We start from the raw sequence: 13,810 nt of genomic DNA on the forward strand, positions 1-13,810 counted from the left end.
CATAGAGTCCGAAAAATTCGGTAGGTCCAGTGTGTACCTGTCTGAGTCGATCCAGGGTGAGGATGTTTTCGAGACTGAGGACGCTGCGCAGGTACTTCTCGATGGCGGCTTCGTCGTCGGCCGACTCGCTGCTGGCGGCGAGACGAGCCAGCATCTCCCTGTCCTCCGAGCCAGGAGCATCCTGATGAGTGGTACAAATTGCATTTCATGCTTTTCCCAGAAAACCCAGAGCGTGCTCTACTGCATTAGCTATCACAGGCACACATGCACACGCACTTACCCCTGGGATGTTGGAGACCACCTCAAAGGTGACACCGCATCCCTGGATGGTGCTGCGCGTGGACATCCTCCTGAGGAAATTGTGGGCGAAGCCCTGGCGCCCGGGATTGACATTGACGCAGATCCTCTTCCTCAGCACCAGCTGCATGTCGGCGGGGTGGCTGAGCTGCACCACCACGCGCACGGTGAGGTACACCCGGCTGTCAGGCCAAGCTCCCCCACGGCTCAGCTGCGGACACTCGTGGACGGTGGAGTCCCACGACGCCTCCGCCTTCACCTGGAAGCCAGACAAAGCGCAATGAAGGGCGGACTCAGATGGAAATTAGTCAGGATACATTCCTTTCTCGTCTTCTTTACCTCGCCATCATAGTGTTTGACGATCTGCAGGTCAAAGAAGTCGTCCTCGTCTTCGCCGCTCAGCGTGGCGTCCCAGCCTCCCGCGTCTGGAACCTCGAATTGGTCCTGGGAGCTCAGGTCGTCAGCTGGATGCCACAAATATAATTTCACATTTATCATCCAACATTACTTTTTCAAATAAATGCATTACAAATGAAAAAAAAAACACTCTTGGCGCGCATGTATACAGAGTAAACACAACATACGTTTGAGGTTGAGGAAGAGGACTGGAATGTGAGTCTCCATGCCTGGAAGTGGAACCCTGTGGACAAACACACTAGTCCATTAACAAAAACATCAGCATTTATGAGCTCATTGTCTTTTCGAAAACGTTGACTTTGGCACACTTGAATGACTTCGACAAAAAAGGTTTGGCATTTATTGAGTGTGTCATTGAACAAGCCCTGTAATCAGCCTACTTCAAAAAATATTGCCGGACTTCGATGGAAATCGTTGACTTTTTCAGGGATGGTAAAAATCAAAAGCATACCATTCCGCAGGTGCTCCAGGAATACCACTGCCTGCAGAGGGGACCATGACGGCATTCCGCTCTTCTGTTAGGGTCAAGCGCCATTCCAGCAGCTGAGCCTCCCTCTCTATGTCGTCCTCTGTTTTTTCTACACACAGACACAATGATTAACACATCAAATACACACATGTAACAGTCGAGTCTTGCGTGTGGCTGTGGCCGACCTGCTTTGCTGACCAAACTCTGCAAGTGCTGGTCCAAGTACTCCTGCCTCTTGGTGAGCGCCGCCAACCACTGACGTCGCAAACGTTCCAGGTCTCTCTCCTGAGTGAGAAAATGGATGTTAAATTGAACTTCACAACACGACTTGAAGCAAAAGAGAGAGTAAAATAATCCCCCGCATATTCCTGGCTCACAATTAGCCAATTCACTTCTTCATTTTCGGAGCATAGTTTGTGGTATACTGTATTTATGGTTTGAATAATGAATATTAGCAATTCGAAACAATTCTAGGGGCAGTGGCAACGACTCGCTTTTTGAAGCATGGCTGGGTCCCTATCATTGTTTTCCACCTGATAACTGTCCATCTCATCTCCCTCAGGGCCACCGATGGTGCTTGTGATCTCCACGCAGCCCACCGACACAGCCAGCACGATCTCCGATATGAGTGGCATGGTACCCGAGTCCTGAACGGAGCGCACATCCACTTGGATTCTCCTTGCCTGACCCTGGCGGGAATAGGAAGCCAGGTCAAGATGAGATCACTTTGGGACTGCTTCTATAGGGTCACAACTGGGGAGGCGGGGCGTCATCTGTACTTGTCGAAGCTGAAAGATTCCGCCGGTGTTGACGTCTCGGGCGGGAATGACTTCAACCGGGACAAAGTCTCCATTCTCATTAATCTCGAGGATTTGAATCCAGAGTTCCAGCCGCCGCATTACCTCACTCCACCTGCGGGGCAAAAACAAGCACCTCCACGTCTTTGAATGCAGCACAAAAGTGGAACAACAACATATTACGAACAAAAAGTTAAAATGCATAACAGCCTTTACTTTAACAATAATTGCGGTGGACCCTGAAAAGAAAAAAAATGTCACCTGTCTCGTAGCGTGCGTGTCTTGGCCTGGATGATGCTGAGGTCCCACAGGGCAGGATTCCTGCCTGAGTCCGCCTGCCTATGTCCGAACACCTCGATGGCAACAGCCCCTTCGGTCAGGTATTCGATGAAATCCTCCGACACCGACACGGCCAGCTCCTTGCAGCTGTCAAACACCACCATGCAATGTGGGTCCTTGTTGCTGGGCGACAACGACGAGGGGTCCACCTCTGGGGCCACGATGATGGGCTCGGGCTGGTCCCAGAAGGAGTATTGGCAGAAGACGAAGTTGGACAGGTACTGTGGGAGACCAGTAGCCTGCAGGATTTTAATCTGGAGAAAACAAATGACTGATGATGTTGCTTCATGAAGTTTACTGACACGCAGGCACTGGGCATTTGGCACTTCTTACCATACAGACAAGTTTGCGGTCCTGAATTTCTGAATCTGGGTTGTTGTCAGGATCGTCTCCTCCGGCGATGTTGTCCTCCAGAACCCCTCCAACCCTCACCACTTCCACATGGAGACGCCCAGCCACCTGACAATGACAACAAACAACCTTCGTGAAAAATGTCAGTCTGGGAAAGACATGCATTTTTACCAGAATTTAAAACAGTTCCCAGGTGTCTTCATAATAAATCTATTTTTGTCAATATACTGCAAGGATCAACAATTATACTACATTTGGCATCCTGTATTTTTCCGCTTTGCTGAAATAAGGCTGGTCCTTTCTCATGCAAATGAGCCAATGCTCAACCAGCGCACCCTCATTGGTGGGCCAAGATTTTTGAACACAGGAAACTGTCAGTCATGTACAAGCTATTAAAAAGTTACTTTTACCAAATAACTTCCCTTTAAGGCTGAAGCCAAAAATTGGAACTTAACTCGGTGATTCCTTACCTCTCCTTTCTGGTTGATGATGGGCACAGCGTACTGCAGTTTGACGTCATAGAAAAGGCAGGACAGGAAGACGTTGGCCACGCCGATCAGGCTGTGGTTCTCTTGTTCATCAAAGAAAGGGTCGGCCCGGCGGAAGTACGAGCGCATCCCCTGGACGGGACAAGGAATAGATTGTGGGAGCGTTTGACCTCCTGGGTTCTGCACATCAAGTTTGAACTGTTAACTTACAGGGTTGTCATTGTCGTGCAGGTGGTACTCCTGCCACTCCTGGTAGAGCTCCCTCATGTCCACCAGCCGGTTCTCAGTCTTCTCTAAGCTCCAGATTTGCTTGCCGCGGCAGCGACGTCGCACCTGAATGGCGGGTTCGCTGAGCACAGCATCCCTCTACACACGCACAACACACACATATAGTTATGACGGGATGTAGCCTAAATTCTGGGAATAGTCAATTATATTTAAAGTAATGGAAGGCAATCACAGCGACATTGCCAAAGACCCGATGCCCATGAAGACACTGCAAATGCAGTGATTTAGCCACGTTAAAGACACTAAATTCGGAAATATAAGTGTGGCTGAGTTCGAGGTTCCAGACCTTGCGGTTGGCATTGAGATTGTCAGACGGGATCTGTAGGGTGACTCGGTACTCGGTGTGGCGTTCCAGCTCATCTGCAATGAAGCAGGCCTCTTGAACCAGGAGGTTGGCTCTCACGATTTGCTCCCGCAGCCGCCTCAAGCTCCTCACCAACACAGCCTCTCTGCAGGTGAACATTTGGAGCATAAATAGAACAAGAAGTGAATTTATCAGGGGAAGTGCAGTACAGTTAGTACACTATCAAAAGTGATGTCGTCCCATAATCTGAGTCACTATGGCCATAATGGTATGCAAGGCGTGTTCTTGGGGACAAAGAAAAAAAAAGTACCCCTTAAAAATAGTTTCAGCGATCAATGGGAAATTGGATCAGATTTATGCATCTGATGCAGCTAATGCCACCCTAAATACAGTGGTGCCCTGAATTACAACTTTAGCTCGGAACTCACTTTACTCATGTTTCAAAACAATGTTCTCCATTGAAATGAATTGAAATGCATTTGATCGTTTCTAGCCCCATAGTAAAAAAAACAACACCCATAATTTGTTATGTATTTTCAATAATGAAAAAAAACTTTCAGTGAAAGCACTGACTGATTTAAAACCGTAATAAAACCTAAAAGTGTTTTATTAAGTGCAATTGCTACTGTATATGTTGGGACAAGCAGAGTTGCAGGAACAACAGTTGTAGTCTTGTTTAAGGGGTGTGGTCTAGTGAGCAATGCTGGCTGTTTGGGCTTCACGATAGCTTCTGGACATTTCTGGCTCATTGTCGCTCCTTCTTCATGTTTTCATTTTGAGAGAAAAAACAAAAAACAAAAAAACCCTTCTAACTTGAAAAACAAAATTGAGCCACTCGTAAGCCACCGTACCACTGTCATGCGTGACAGTAAAAAAAAAAGCCGTATGAGGATTTACCAATGAGAATTTGACCAATCAACCTAAACCAAACTTAAACTGACTCTTCACATACCTGTCTTCATTCCATTGTCTAAGTCTGCTCTGAGCGCTGCTTGAGTGGCTCATGCCTCCCATGCTTAGCCTTTCCATGCTGCGATAGTGAGATTGTTGGCCGGCACTAGGCTGGCCGAACGCCGGCGGTCCCGGGGGGCCTGTGGACAGGCGGTCCGGATTGAGCTTGCGACGGAGCTGCTGTAGCTCCTGCTCGTACATCTGCCTCTGGCGCTCCAGGGCCGAGCGTTTCTCCTCTTCGTGTTGCCTCTCCAGCGACTGCAGAACACTCTGCATTGGGTCTGATGGGACAAAATGTTTGTGAAAATGGGTTCTGCCATTTTTTGTTGTTTTTTTTTAGACTGAAAAATGCAGTGGCGGACCGTGCATTTGGTACGGAGGCAGCCTTAGTCCATCTCTTAATACCACCTCATAATTATGTAATTCATCAATTCAATGCAAACTAATTGCGCTTCAAGTATTTTGGGGGTACGTCTCTACCAGCTTTGTGCATCGAGACACTGAATTTTATGCTCATTGTTCTTCAGGAAAAAGCTCAAATTCACCAAGAGTGGATGAAGAGTGTCTGTGAATAACAATTTTCAAATCTTGCCAGGGATGCTCAATTGGATTTAGGTCTGGACTTTGAGTGGGCCATTCAAGCACATGAATATTATTTGATTCACTGTCCTGCTGGAAGAGGAATCGTCTTCCCTTTCTCAAGTCTTTTGCAACTTCTAACAAGTTTACTCCAAGGATTAACCTGTCTTTAGCTTAGAATTCAGAAAAACGTTTGCTTACCATTGTTGCCCAGAGCCTTCATCATGACTTCGGTCTGTGCAAACTCGTAGGAGAAGCTGACTTCGCTGGACACTTCGCTGGCTGAGTCACCATCCGCATCCAGCTGCTCGCTGCTGCCGCTCTTCTTCATCACGCTGCCATTGCCCTCCTCGTCCTCTGCAGTTCGACTGCGTCGCTTGGGAAGGTTTATCCTGTGGGAGAAAGGTGTAAGGCGCAAACCTTTGAGGTGCAGCCCACTCATCCCACAGAAACTGGAGGGGACTTAATTACCTGAAGAAATGGTTGTTTCCCCAGAGGATTCGATCACCGTGGTGAAGCTGCAGTGCGCAGGTGGCAGGAGACCCATTTACACATGTCCTGCAAGATTTCATTTTAGTTTGGATTCAACATTACTGTCATTTTTACATCACAAGTACAACGCAAAAAAAAATGCTCATTCATCTAACTAGTACGACCAGGAAGGCTCAATTAACAGAGCGTTGTAATATGGCGCGGTTGAGATACACACCCCCCAAAAAAAAAAAAATGTGATGAAGGTTGTTTCATGTGTCAAGAGAAAGTTTGTGTTTAAAAAAAAAAACAAAACAAAACAGCCATGTGGGTGGGATATGTATCACTTGAAATAGTCCCCGAAAATCTTGAAAAGGCTTTAAAGCCAAATCGTGTAAAAGTCAGCCGAAGAAAATTACAGAGAATTTACAGAGAAAATATAGTGTATTGTAAAGTGTTTGTGATCTTTACCGAGCGTTGGGGTACGGGGTGAGGATGACGGCAGCGTCAGCGCTAATGTCAATCACGCAATGCTCGGCCTGGATGCCCATGCCGCACAGCTGGATGTCCTGGGAGTCTGCCGAGCCCACCTGGGTATGGTCCTCCTGAAGATGAACAGTCAAGATGAACAGAATGCATTTTTATGGAATAATCTTAGATTACATTGCCCTTGCCGTGATATAACATATGTCAAAATTAAGGCAAGGTGAAAAGGGAATATTACTGAGAAGTGGGGGTAAAGGACAAACATGGAGGCCAAAATGGGCAGACATGCCCACGGAATTACTTGTGTGTACCTTTAAATAGTACACCAGCAGCTCGTTGAGCGCCGGGTCTGCATTCAAGTTGACCAGGAAGCTCTTATCGTCGCCTACTTTAATGCCTGATGACTGGAGGGAAATGCCCAGACTCTCCAACTGCTTCTGACGTGCCTACAAAGACAACATACCGTGGTTTAAAATACATAAAAAAAATAGTTTAGGAGTCGGGTTCCTCCAGGCTAGCAAATTTAGCATGTTGATATGTACAGTCCAGAAGCGTAATGGTATGCCCAAAAGCAACGGTTGAGTGGTTTCATGTCACCTGTGCAACCTCCTCTGTTTTGCGAAGCTTATCCTCCCACGTGACGGTCATCTCATGAATCAATTTCTCAGACTCTTCCAGGCGCTCCTTGAGCTCTGGAGCTTTCAAAGACTGCACGGAACACACACAAAAAAAAGGAGGTGTTAAGATGTGACAAAGATCTTGGTGATTATCTGAAAGGAATCTCACCTCAGCTTGAGTGAGCTGCACACGCAGCTTCTCCACCTCCTCACGAAGCTCCCGGATGATGCGAGCGTTGGGGTCCTCGTTGACGACGGCATGGTTGACGATGCTCTTGGCCCGGTCGGCGTAGCGCAGTGTGGATAGCGTCTCCTCATAATTGTCGGCTGCGGGGCTCACCGTGGCCACCATCGCCGTGCGGCTGTTGCCGCCGAGACAGTCCTTCAAGAACAGAAATGACAAGAACGTAAAAAGAAGCAGAGCCAGAGGAGGCCAGAAAGTGCACGTTTGTACCTTCAGCAGCCACGTCAGAACAGAGTCTCTGTAAGGAACGAACTTGGTCTTGTTTTTGGCAGTTCCTTGCTCTGCCAGAGCAGAGATCACCAAGCCCAGTGTAGTCAGCGACCTGACAGGCACGCAAACACAATCCCACTTTGAAAAGGACTCAAAATACTTTGTGGCTAGAATAAAATGTCTTAATGTTACGAGGGTTGTAAAGTGGTGGGCATTTTCCAGTAAATTTCCATATGAAGTTAAGCTACGGAATTCTGGACATATTCAAAGTGGCAGCTGGTTGTTGGAGAGATGCTGGTCTGCTTTGTAGTTACTGTTGAGATGCCCTTGAGCAGGGAGTTGTCCTCACTCCCTATCTTCAGAAGCACAGCAGTGTTTGCGTTTCCCTTTCACTTAGACATCTCCTCTCCTTGCATTCCTGCATGTGTGCAATTTAGTTGTATGTGTAAATCGTAACACAAGCTACTGTATATATACAGCAGGGCGATTTATTTCTCCTTGAGAGATTGTAATCAGTATCATAAGAAGAAATTAAATGAAAGAAAGGTACCATTACAATTCATCCATCCATCCATCCATCCATCCATCCATCCATCCATTTTCTAATCCGTGTCTGATTCATACTTGTTGATGTTGCTTCCCTCCTTGAGACGCTCTCCGGCCGCTCCGGTTTTGGCCGCTCGCTCACTTCCAGCCAAGTCCACCAGACTGAGCCGACTCACTTTCTCACCACTTGTCTGCAAAATAGAGAGAGACAGAATGAGAGCGAAAGAGAGAGCGAGGGAAAGAGAGAGAGCGGAAAAAGGCAGAGGGTTCACATGATTTGTGGCTCATTTGCTGCATTAAAAAATATGCTTCGAGGCCGTGAGCGGTGTTGATGATGCGGCTCAGCAATACAAAAGGCTATTGTGAGTCGCACATCGACACGGAGTCTGACCAATCTCTGATCTTTGTGAGCTGATGGAAATCTGCTTTTTGTTCAACAAAGTGACTAATCCTCACGTTGAAGCATCTCACTCACTGACAACCAAGGCTGGTTTTCCACTGCAGGTCCAAGTTCCCAATTCCAATTGAATGCCCGTTCAGTGGGACCTTGACTTACAAGTTTGACTTTTGCTGTGAGCAATCATTCTTCCAATTTTGCCCATTGAAATCAATCGAAATCGGTCGATATACAGTATGTGTGTACTTTGATGACATTAAACTGACAGACAGTGTATGTCTGATCAGCACATTCATTTCCACCGCACTTGCATTGGAGGATATCCAATATTTCTCTTATTCAAATTGCCACTTTATAGAGCAAAAACAAAACAAAACAAACAAAAAAAACAACAAACAGAATTGTTCACTTGAACCATGCGGTGTAAATCTAGCAATGTTTGCTTGATGAGAAACAGAAAAATGCTGGGAAGGACTGCGGCAGCCTTGGAAACAGAGCCGGCGGCTGTCAATTATTAACATAATTTGCCAGTGGTGGCTTTGTGACCGTCAATGAGAGCGAGGAGTAACATCAGTGAGGCCCTGAGCTAAACCTCTTCACTTTCAACTGCATAAGCCCGATGTGACAAATTGCATTCCAGCCAGGGCAGTAGAAGAAAATAACTCCTCGCTTAACAATACAGTAATCCCCTGATCTAGTCATTTACCGTCAACAAATACAGTGTAGCCATTCCTCTGGTGGGCGGACATCATAATTTAGCAAGACATATGCTTTTGGGAGTTCATGTGGTTCTGCAACATTTACAATGACAATTTATGATGATGATTTTTTTTCTCCCCAAAATGGTCCTGGTGCACACCTAAGGAGTTTTCAAATCGTAAAAATATTTATTCATTTTTAGCTGTTACCAACTTCACACAAAGATTAAACAAACAAACAAAGCAAAAACAACATGCATTTAACTGTTTAGGTCATACTTGGTGTGTTATCCCAATAATAAACACAGAACACCACACAGATTAAGATTCTCTGACACCACCAATTTTGAAGCACGTCCTCTGAGGCAGAAGTCTACCATGATCACGTCATCGTCCAAAAACGAAGAAGAATAGACATTGCGGGATATGCTGCGATGTTACCTGTGTGTGTGCGCGTGGACCTTACCCCAGACTGGACGTCCGTCAAGGTGTGTGTGAGGATGATGTTGAAGACGGCATGCGAGCGACTGCTTTCCTCGTTCATGTTGGTGGCAGCAACAGTGCGAGACTTATTGCCCTCTGACATCAGCACCTCGATGTCCTGTCAATGATTGAATTGCTTCTTAGTTCTTCTGGTTTTGTACACTAAACCACATTACACGCATTAACATATAGCTGGTGTCGGGCCAAAACCTCCCATGTTGTAATATGATACATTTCATGTATTTTCACAAATCTATGCAATTAGTCAGTCCACAAGTGCGCTATTTTAAAATTTATTAGCCAATTTCCTGCATGTTTTCCATCTCGCTTTTTTGCAACACAGTTGATTAAAATGATTAGCTCATTAGCAAGCTCTGCAGAAGCCTGATAACGATCCTGTTCATTTCTTCATTCGAAATGATCATTAAATTTTGAACGTTCCGCCTCTTAATAAAAAATTCAAAGACAGACGCAGACATACGAAGCTCACCTTGTAGCTAGCCACAGCTAGCCGAGATAGGCCATCCACATACGGACCCAACACTTTATGTTCCCTCACTCTCAGCGTATGTCTGCCGCTGCAAAAGAAAACAAGAATGGTGAACAATGAAGACTTTCTGTCTCGTGTCAAGATTCTCGCGGTTCTGACCACACAACTGCAGCCTGGTTCGTGCTCTCTGACCCTCATTCAGACTGAGAACTTCATCCCTGGCACAGCACATATGGTTGTCAGATGGTATGCTCTTTTTCAACGTAAACAGTCAAAGAGTTTAAAGGTCCAGCCAAGTCAAAGGTTGGGTCATCGGCAGCAGGCCAGCGGTGCTGATTTAGTGGTGGACATGACCTGAAGTCCACGAGAGGACGATCTCTAAAACCAGTGAGCACACACGGCAGCTGGCCTTACCCAATAATTTGTCATTTTCATTAACATCATCAGGACTGAAAATTGTCATTCTTATTGGTATTATCACAATAAGTGTCGACTCGTCTGATTATTGTTTCAGTGGGACTAGACTGAAATTGACATCAAAGCGCCCTGGATTTCGCATTGCAAACGTCACGTGACCAAACCCAGACAACAGTTGAGCCGTGACATCCTGTGGCACTTTGATGTCAATTTCAGTCAACGGCAGGGGGCAGTGCTACATAAAATGTCAGGCTCCTTGGATGGCTGAAAATGGCTGAATTTATCACCTTAATTCTTATTCCACAAACGCACTACTAATCAGAATACCATGTGTACACTAGTGGGCACGTATAAAAAAATATTGAAAACAAATTGTTTGCATTGATTTCCACTTTAAATAAAATTGTATGAAAAAATAAATTGTATTACATTAAATAGTAATTTGTCCAATTTTTATGTCTTTATATTATTAGGTTTTTTTTTTTTATTCATTTCAGAAGTGTGGATCAAACGATATAACTCCGATAAGGTCGTGGACGTACCCTTTGGGATCCAGCAGATCGCGAACCTTTTCATTGTAGATCTCCATGTAGGAGACCTCTACGGTGAACTTCTCCTGCTCACGCTGCTCCTTCTGCGTGCGGTCGAACAAAGCGCTACAGAGTCGGGGAATGAGACCCGGCTGGTCCCCCGAACCCATCATAGTGTAGGACTTTCCGGAACCTACGCAAACAAAAACAAGAGAAGGAAGGTGCCATTTAAGAGAAAAGGTTGTGGAGGAAAAACTTCCAAAAATACATGCAATTGTATTACAGTGAGACACTCAAGGGAACGCAGATCTCCATCAAGGCTTCCTGTATAATAGGGTTTCCAAATCCGGTACTCGAGGGCCACCCTCCTGCATGTATAAGGTGTTTCCCTCCTCCAAAACCCCTGATTCAAATGATCAGCTCATCAGAAGCCTGATCCTGATCATTTGAATCATCGAAAACATGCAGGATAGCTGCAGTCGAGGATCGCATGCTACATATTGTACAGTTGTTAGCATGAAGTGGTCGCTGCATAATAATGTGTGCTTCCATGTTTATTTAGTTCCACCCAGTCTGCTTCCATATTTTCCATTTCTCCGCATTCCCAGTCCTGTTTATTTTTATTTTGAACTCTACTTGATTTATATTGCAACAGATTCCAACGTAGCAGCTTGGGTTGCCAGCCTCACCCCTTCTGTTGTTGAATAACTTACCGGTTTGTCCATAGGCAAAGATACAGGCATTGTAGCCAAGGAAGGCGTTATGAAGAAGACTTTCTCCAAGGCACTGAAACACCACCTCCTGACCTGGGGAGACAGGCATGTTGTACTTGCTTTTAGTCTTTCACATATCAAAATTTATGCCAGCATGTGCCAGGTGGGGCTGAACAGTTGATCGTTTTCTGATCCAAATCATGATTTTGACAACGCAATCATGTGGTCTACAGGGTTTTCTTTCATGTTCTTTCTGCTCACGAATCACAACTGTCACGCTACTCGTGGAAAGCAAAGCAGGCAAACCAATCCGCGCCGAGTTGTTTAATTAAAAGTAAAAGAGCGTGTCGGTGACCCACAGTCACTCATGCCAATTGACTCTCCAGTTTCTCACTTAAATAAACATTCAGAAATACTTCCCTTATGATTTTTACTTTTATGTTTCTAGACGTTTAGGGTGCATACAAAATTTATCCCACAAGAATTTTAGACCATATCACTTAGCTCTCAGTCACACAATCTTACATTTATGAACATGTACATTAGTACAATGAACAATTTTCGTGTAGTGTAAAATGTAAAACGTTTTTGGTATTAAAAAAAATACATACAGTCTCCAGAGAAGCATTGTATAAATCTGAGACATTATTAGCAGTAGTATTACACGATTACATATCTATGAAGGCAAGCAACATCCTTTCCTGAAATTGTTCAGCCCTCATGCCGAGGATGTGTTTGGCAAACTGACCGGCGAATTTCTCTTTGTCTGATTCGTCCATGGACCAGAAGCAGTAGTCGTAGGCAAAAACCTGGCGAGCACACACAGGCAGATGCAAATAACGACGGCAAGCGGTTGCTATGGTGTGAATGTAAAACACAAGGCTAATATGGTGTTTCCATTTCCAACAGGGAGTCACTCCAACACAGCCGTGTTGTTGTTTAAGGCCAATGGTGACTCACGAGCAGCAAAAATGAGCTCACTGCTGACACAGTCAAAAAGTCGGCATTACCTTGCACTGATTCCTGGTCAAGTTGTGCAGGGGGTCAAAGTGCATGTGGGAAAAGAGAAAGAAGACATTTCACACAGATTAGGCGGAGGACTGTAGTTATTTTCAGCAACGAATCACAATCACATCTCTTGTGAAGACGAGAACATAGAACCAAAAATAGCTTGCCCCACCCGCCGCACATTTAATAGACCAGTGTGTGTTTTGCTTGTGCGGGTGCGCGTGAGCACGCATGTGTGCATTTGTTTACATCCTAACTGCTTGTCATGTGATACAACAAAGTTTTATGTGCTATCTCCAGGGCAGTGCGGGAGAGGAGCAGTAGGGCTGGGGGATGGTACATGGCTTAGCATAGCTGGAGGTGGCTTGTCGCTTTGAAGCAGAAAGGGGGTGGTGGGGGTGGGGGGGGACAAAGGGGTCAGTGGGTTGAGGTTATGATAAGAAGTGAAAGTGACATTTAAAAGGGGGAAGATGCGCTGAACATTATAAATACAGTACTTATATATGAAAAATGTACCTGAAGTACTAAAGATGCATAAATATCACTGTTTTCGTGGGAGTGTTTGAAATTGACATCTCTCATGAGTGAATTGAATGTTATGCAGCATGTCTGGGCGCAAAAGCCTGCAGCCATATGCAATTTTGTGGAACTCATTAACGACCACTGCCACCGGGCAGTTTTGGTTCATTAGCATGTTTTTTTTAATTGGTTGGTGAGGAGTATTTAAAAGACGCATCTTAGCCATTTTTTCAGATTTAAAACAATTTCCTGCTGTCTAAGATGTCTGCGATATGCCTTTGTATGACAAACGAATCATGTACAAACCTTCGGTATCACGGTATCAGATGCATTAGTATCGAATGGGAGCATAGCATGGCATCAAAGTTTGATGGTCATTTTGAGCATTGGCCATGAAAAAGTGACTCTGGGAGAGTCGCTGTCAATTTTCCTTGGCAGACTTCGTTCTTCATGTAATTTGGGTACCAACCACACACATCATGACCCATATAACCAGAAGAAGAAAAAAAATGACTGATCTTATGAAAACCTGATACCAAAACTCCAGATGGAAATTCCTCAACAACCACAAACACTGCTTTGTTGACAAATCAAGATTTAGACTTGAAAGCATGTGAAAAACATCTCTGCGTGTTTCTTCAACCACATCTCACTTGGCGCCGCTGATGTAAAACGGAGAACCATGTCTGACTGTGGCCTTC

General features: G+C 45.3%; 1 protein-coding gene across 2 annotated transcripts in view; it reads right to left on the reverse strand.

Annotated features, from left to right (window-relative positions):
• Positions 1–13,810, reverse strand: part of kif13ba (kinesin family member 13Ba) — a 31,948-nt gene that overhangs the window by 6,514 nt on the left and 11,624 nt on the right. For both annotated transcript variants that reach the window (XM_019866566.1, XM_019866565.1), the window contains exons 3-30: positions 12,593–12,605; positions 12,331–12,391; positions 11,583–11,675; positions 10,882–11,062; positions 9,923–10,010; positions 9,416–9,550; positions 7,933–8,045; positions 7,309–7,420; positions 7,024–7,236; positions 6,835–6,945; positions 6,549–6,683; positions 6,223–6,356; positions 5,752–5,838; positions 5,482–5,672; positions 4,703–4,982; positions 3,733–3,895; positions 3,369–3,524; positions 3,141–3,290; positions 2,653–2,778; positions 2,242–2,573; positions 1,963–2,095; positions 1,717–1,872; positions 1,369–1,468; positions 1,166–1,292; positions 882–937; positions 637–761; positions 281–556; positions 38–181 (exon numbers count right to left, since the gene is read on the reverse strand). In XM_019866566.1, coding sequence (XP_019722125.1) covers positions 38–181; positions 281–556; positions 637–761; positions 882–937; positions 1,166–1,292; positions 1,369–1,468; positions 1,717–1,872; positions 1,963–2,095; positions 2,242–2,573; positions 2,653–2,778; positions 3,141–3,290; positions 3,369–3,524; positions 3,733–3,895; positions 4,703–4,982; positions 5,482–5,672; positions 5,752–5,838; positions 6,223–6,356; positions 6,549–6,683; positions 6,835–6,945; positions 7,024–7,236; positions 7,309–7,420; positions 7,933–8,045; positions 9,416–9,550; positions 9,923–10,010; positions 10,882–11,062; positions 11,583–11,675; positions 12,331–12,391; positions 12,593–12,605 — 3,991 coding nt within the window. The remainder of the gene's footprint in view (positions 1–37; positions 182–280; positions 557–636; positions 762–881; positions 938–1,165; positions 1,293–1,368; positions 1,469–1,716; positions 1,873–1,962; positions 2,096–2,241; positions 2,574–2,652; positions 2,779–3,140; positions 3,291–3,368; positions 3,525–3,732; positions 3,896–4,702; positions 4,983–5,481; positions 5,673–5,751; positions 5,839–6,222; positions 6,357–6,548; positions 6,684–6,834; positions 6,946–7,023; positions 7,237–7,308; positions 7,421–7,932; positions 8,046–9,415; positions 9,551–9,922; positions 10,011–10,881; positions 11,063–11,582; positions 11,676–12,330; positions 12,392–12,592; positions 12,606–13,810) is intronic.

Source organism: Hippocampus comes, unplaced genomic scaffold, assembly GCF_001891065.2.
Source record: "Hippocampus comes isolate QL1 unplaced genomic scaffold, H_comes_QL1_v1.1 scaffold82, whole genome shotgun sequence".
Taxonomy (NCBI): domain Eukaryota; kingdom Metazoa; phylum Chordata; class Actinopteri; order Syngnathiformes; family Syngnathidae; genus Hippocampus; species Hippocampus comes.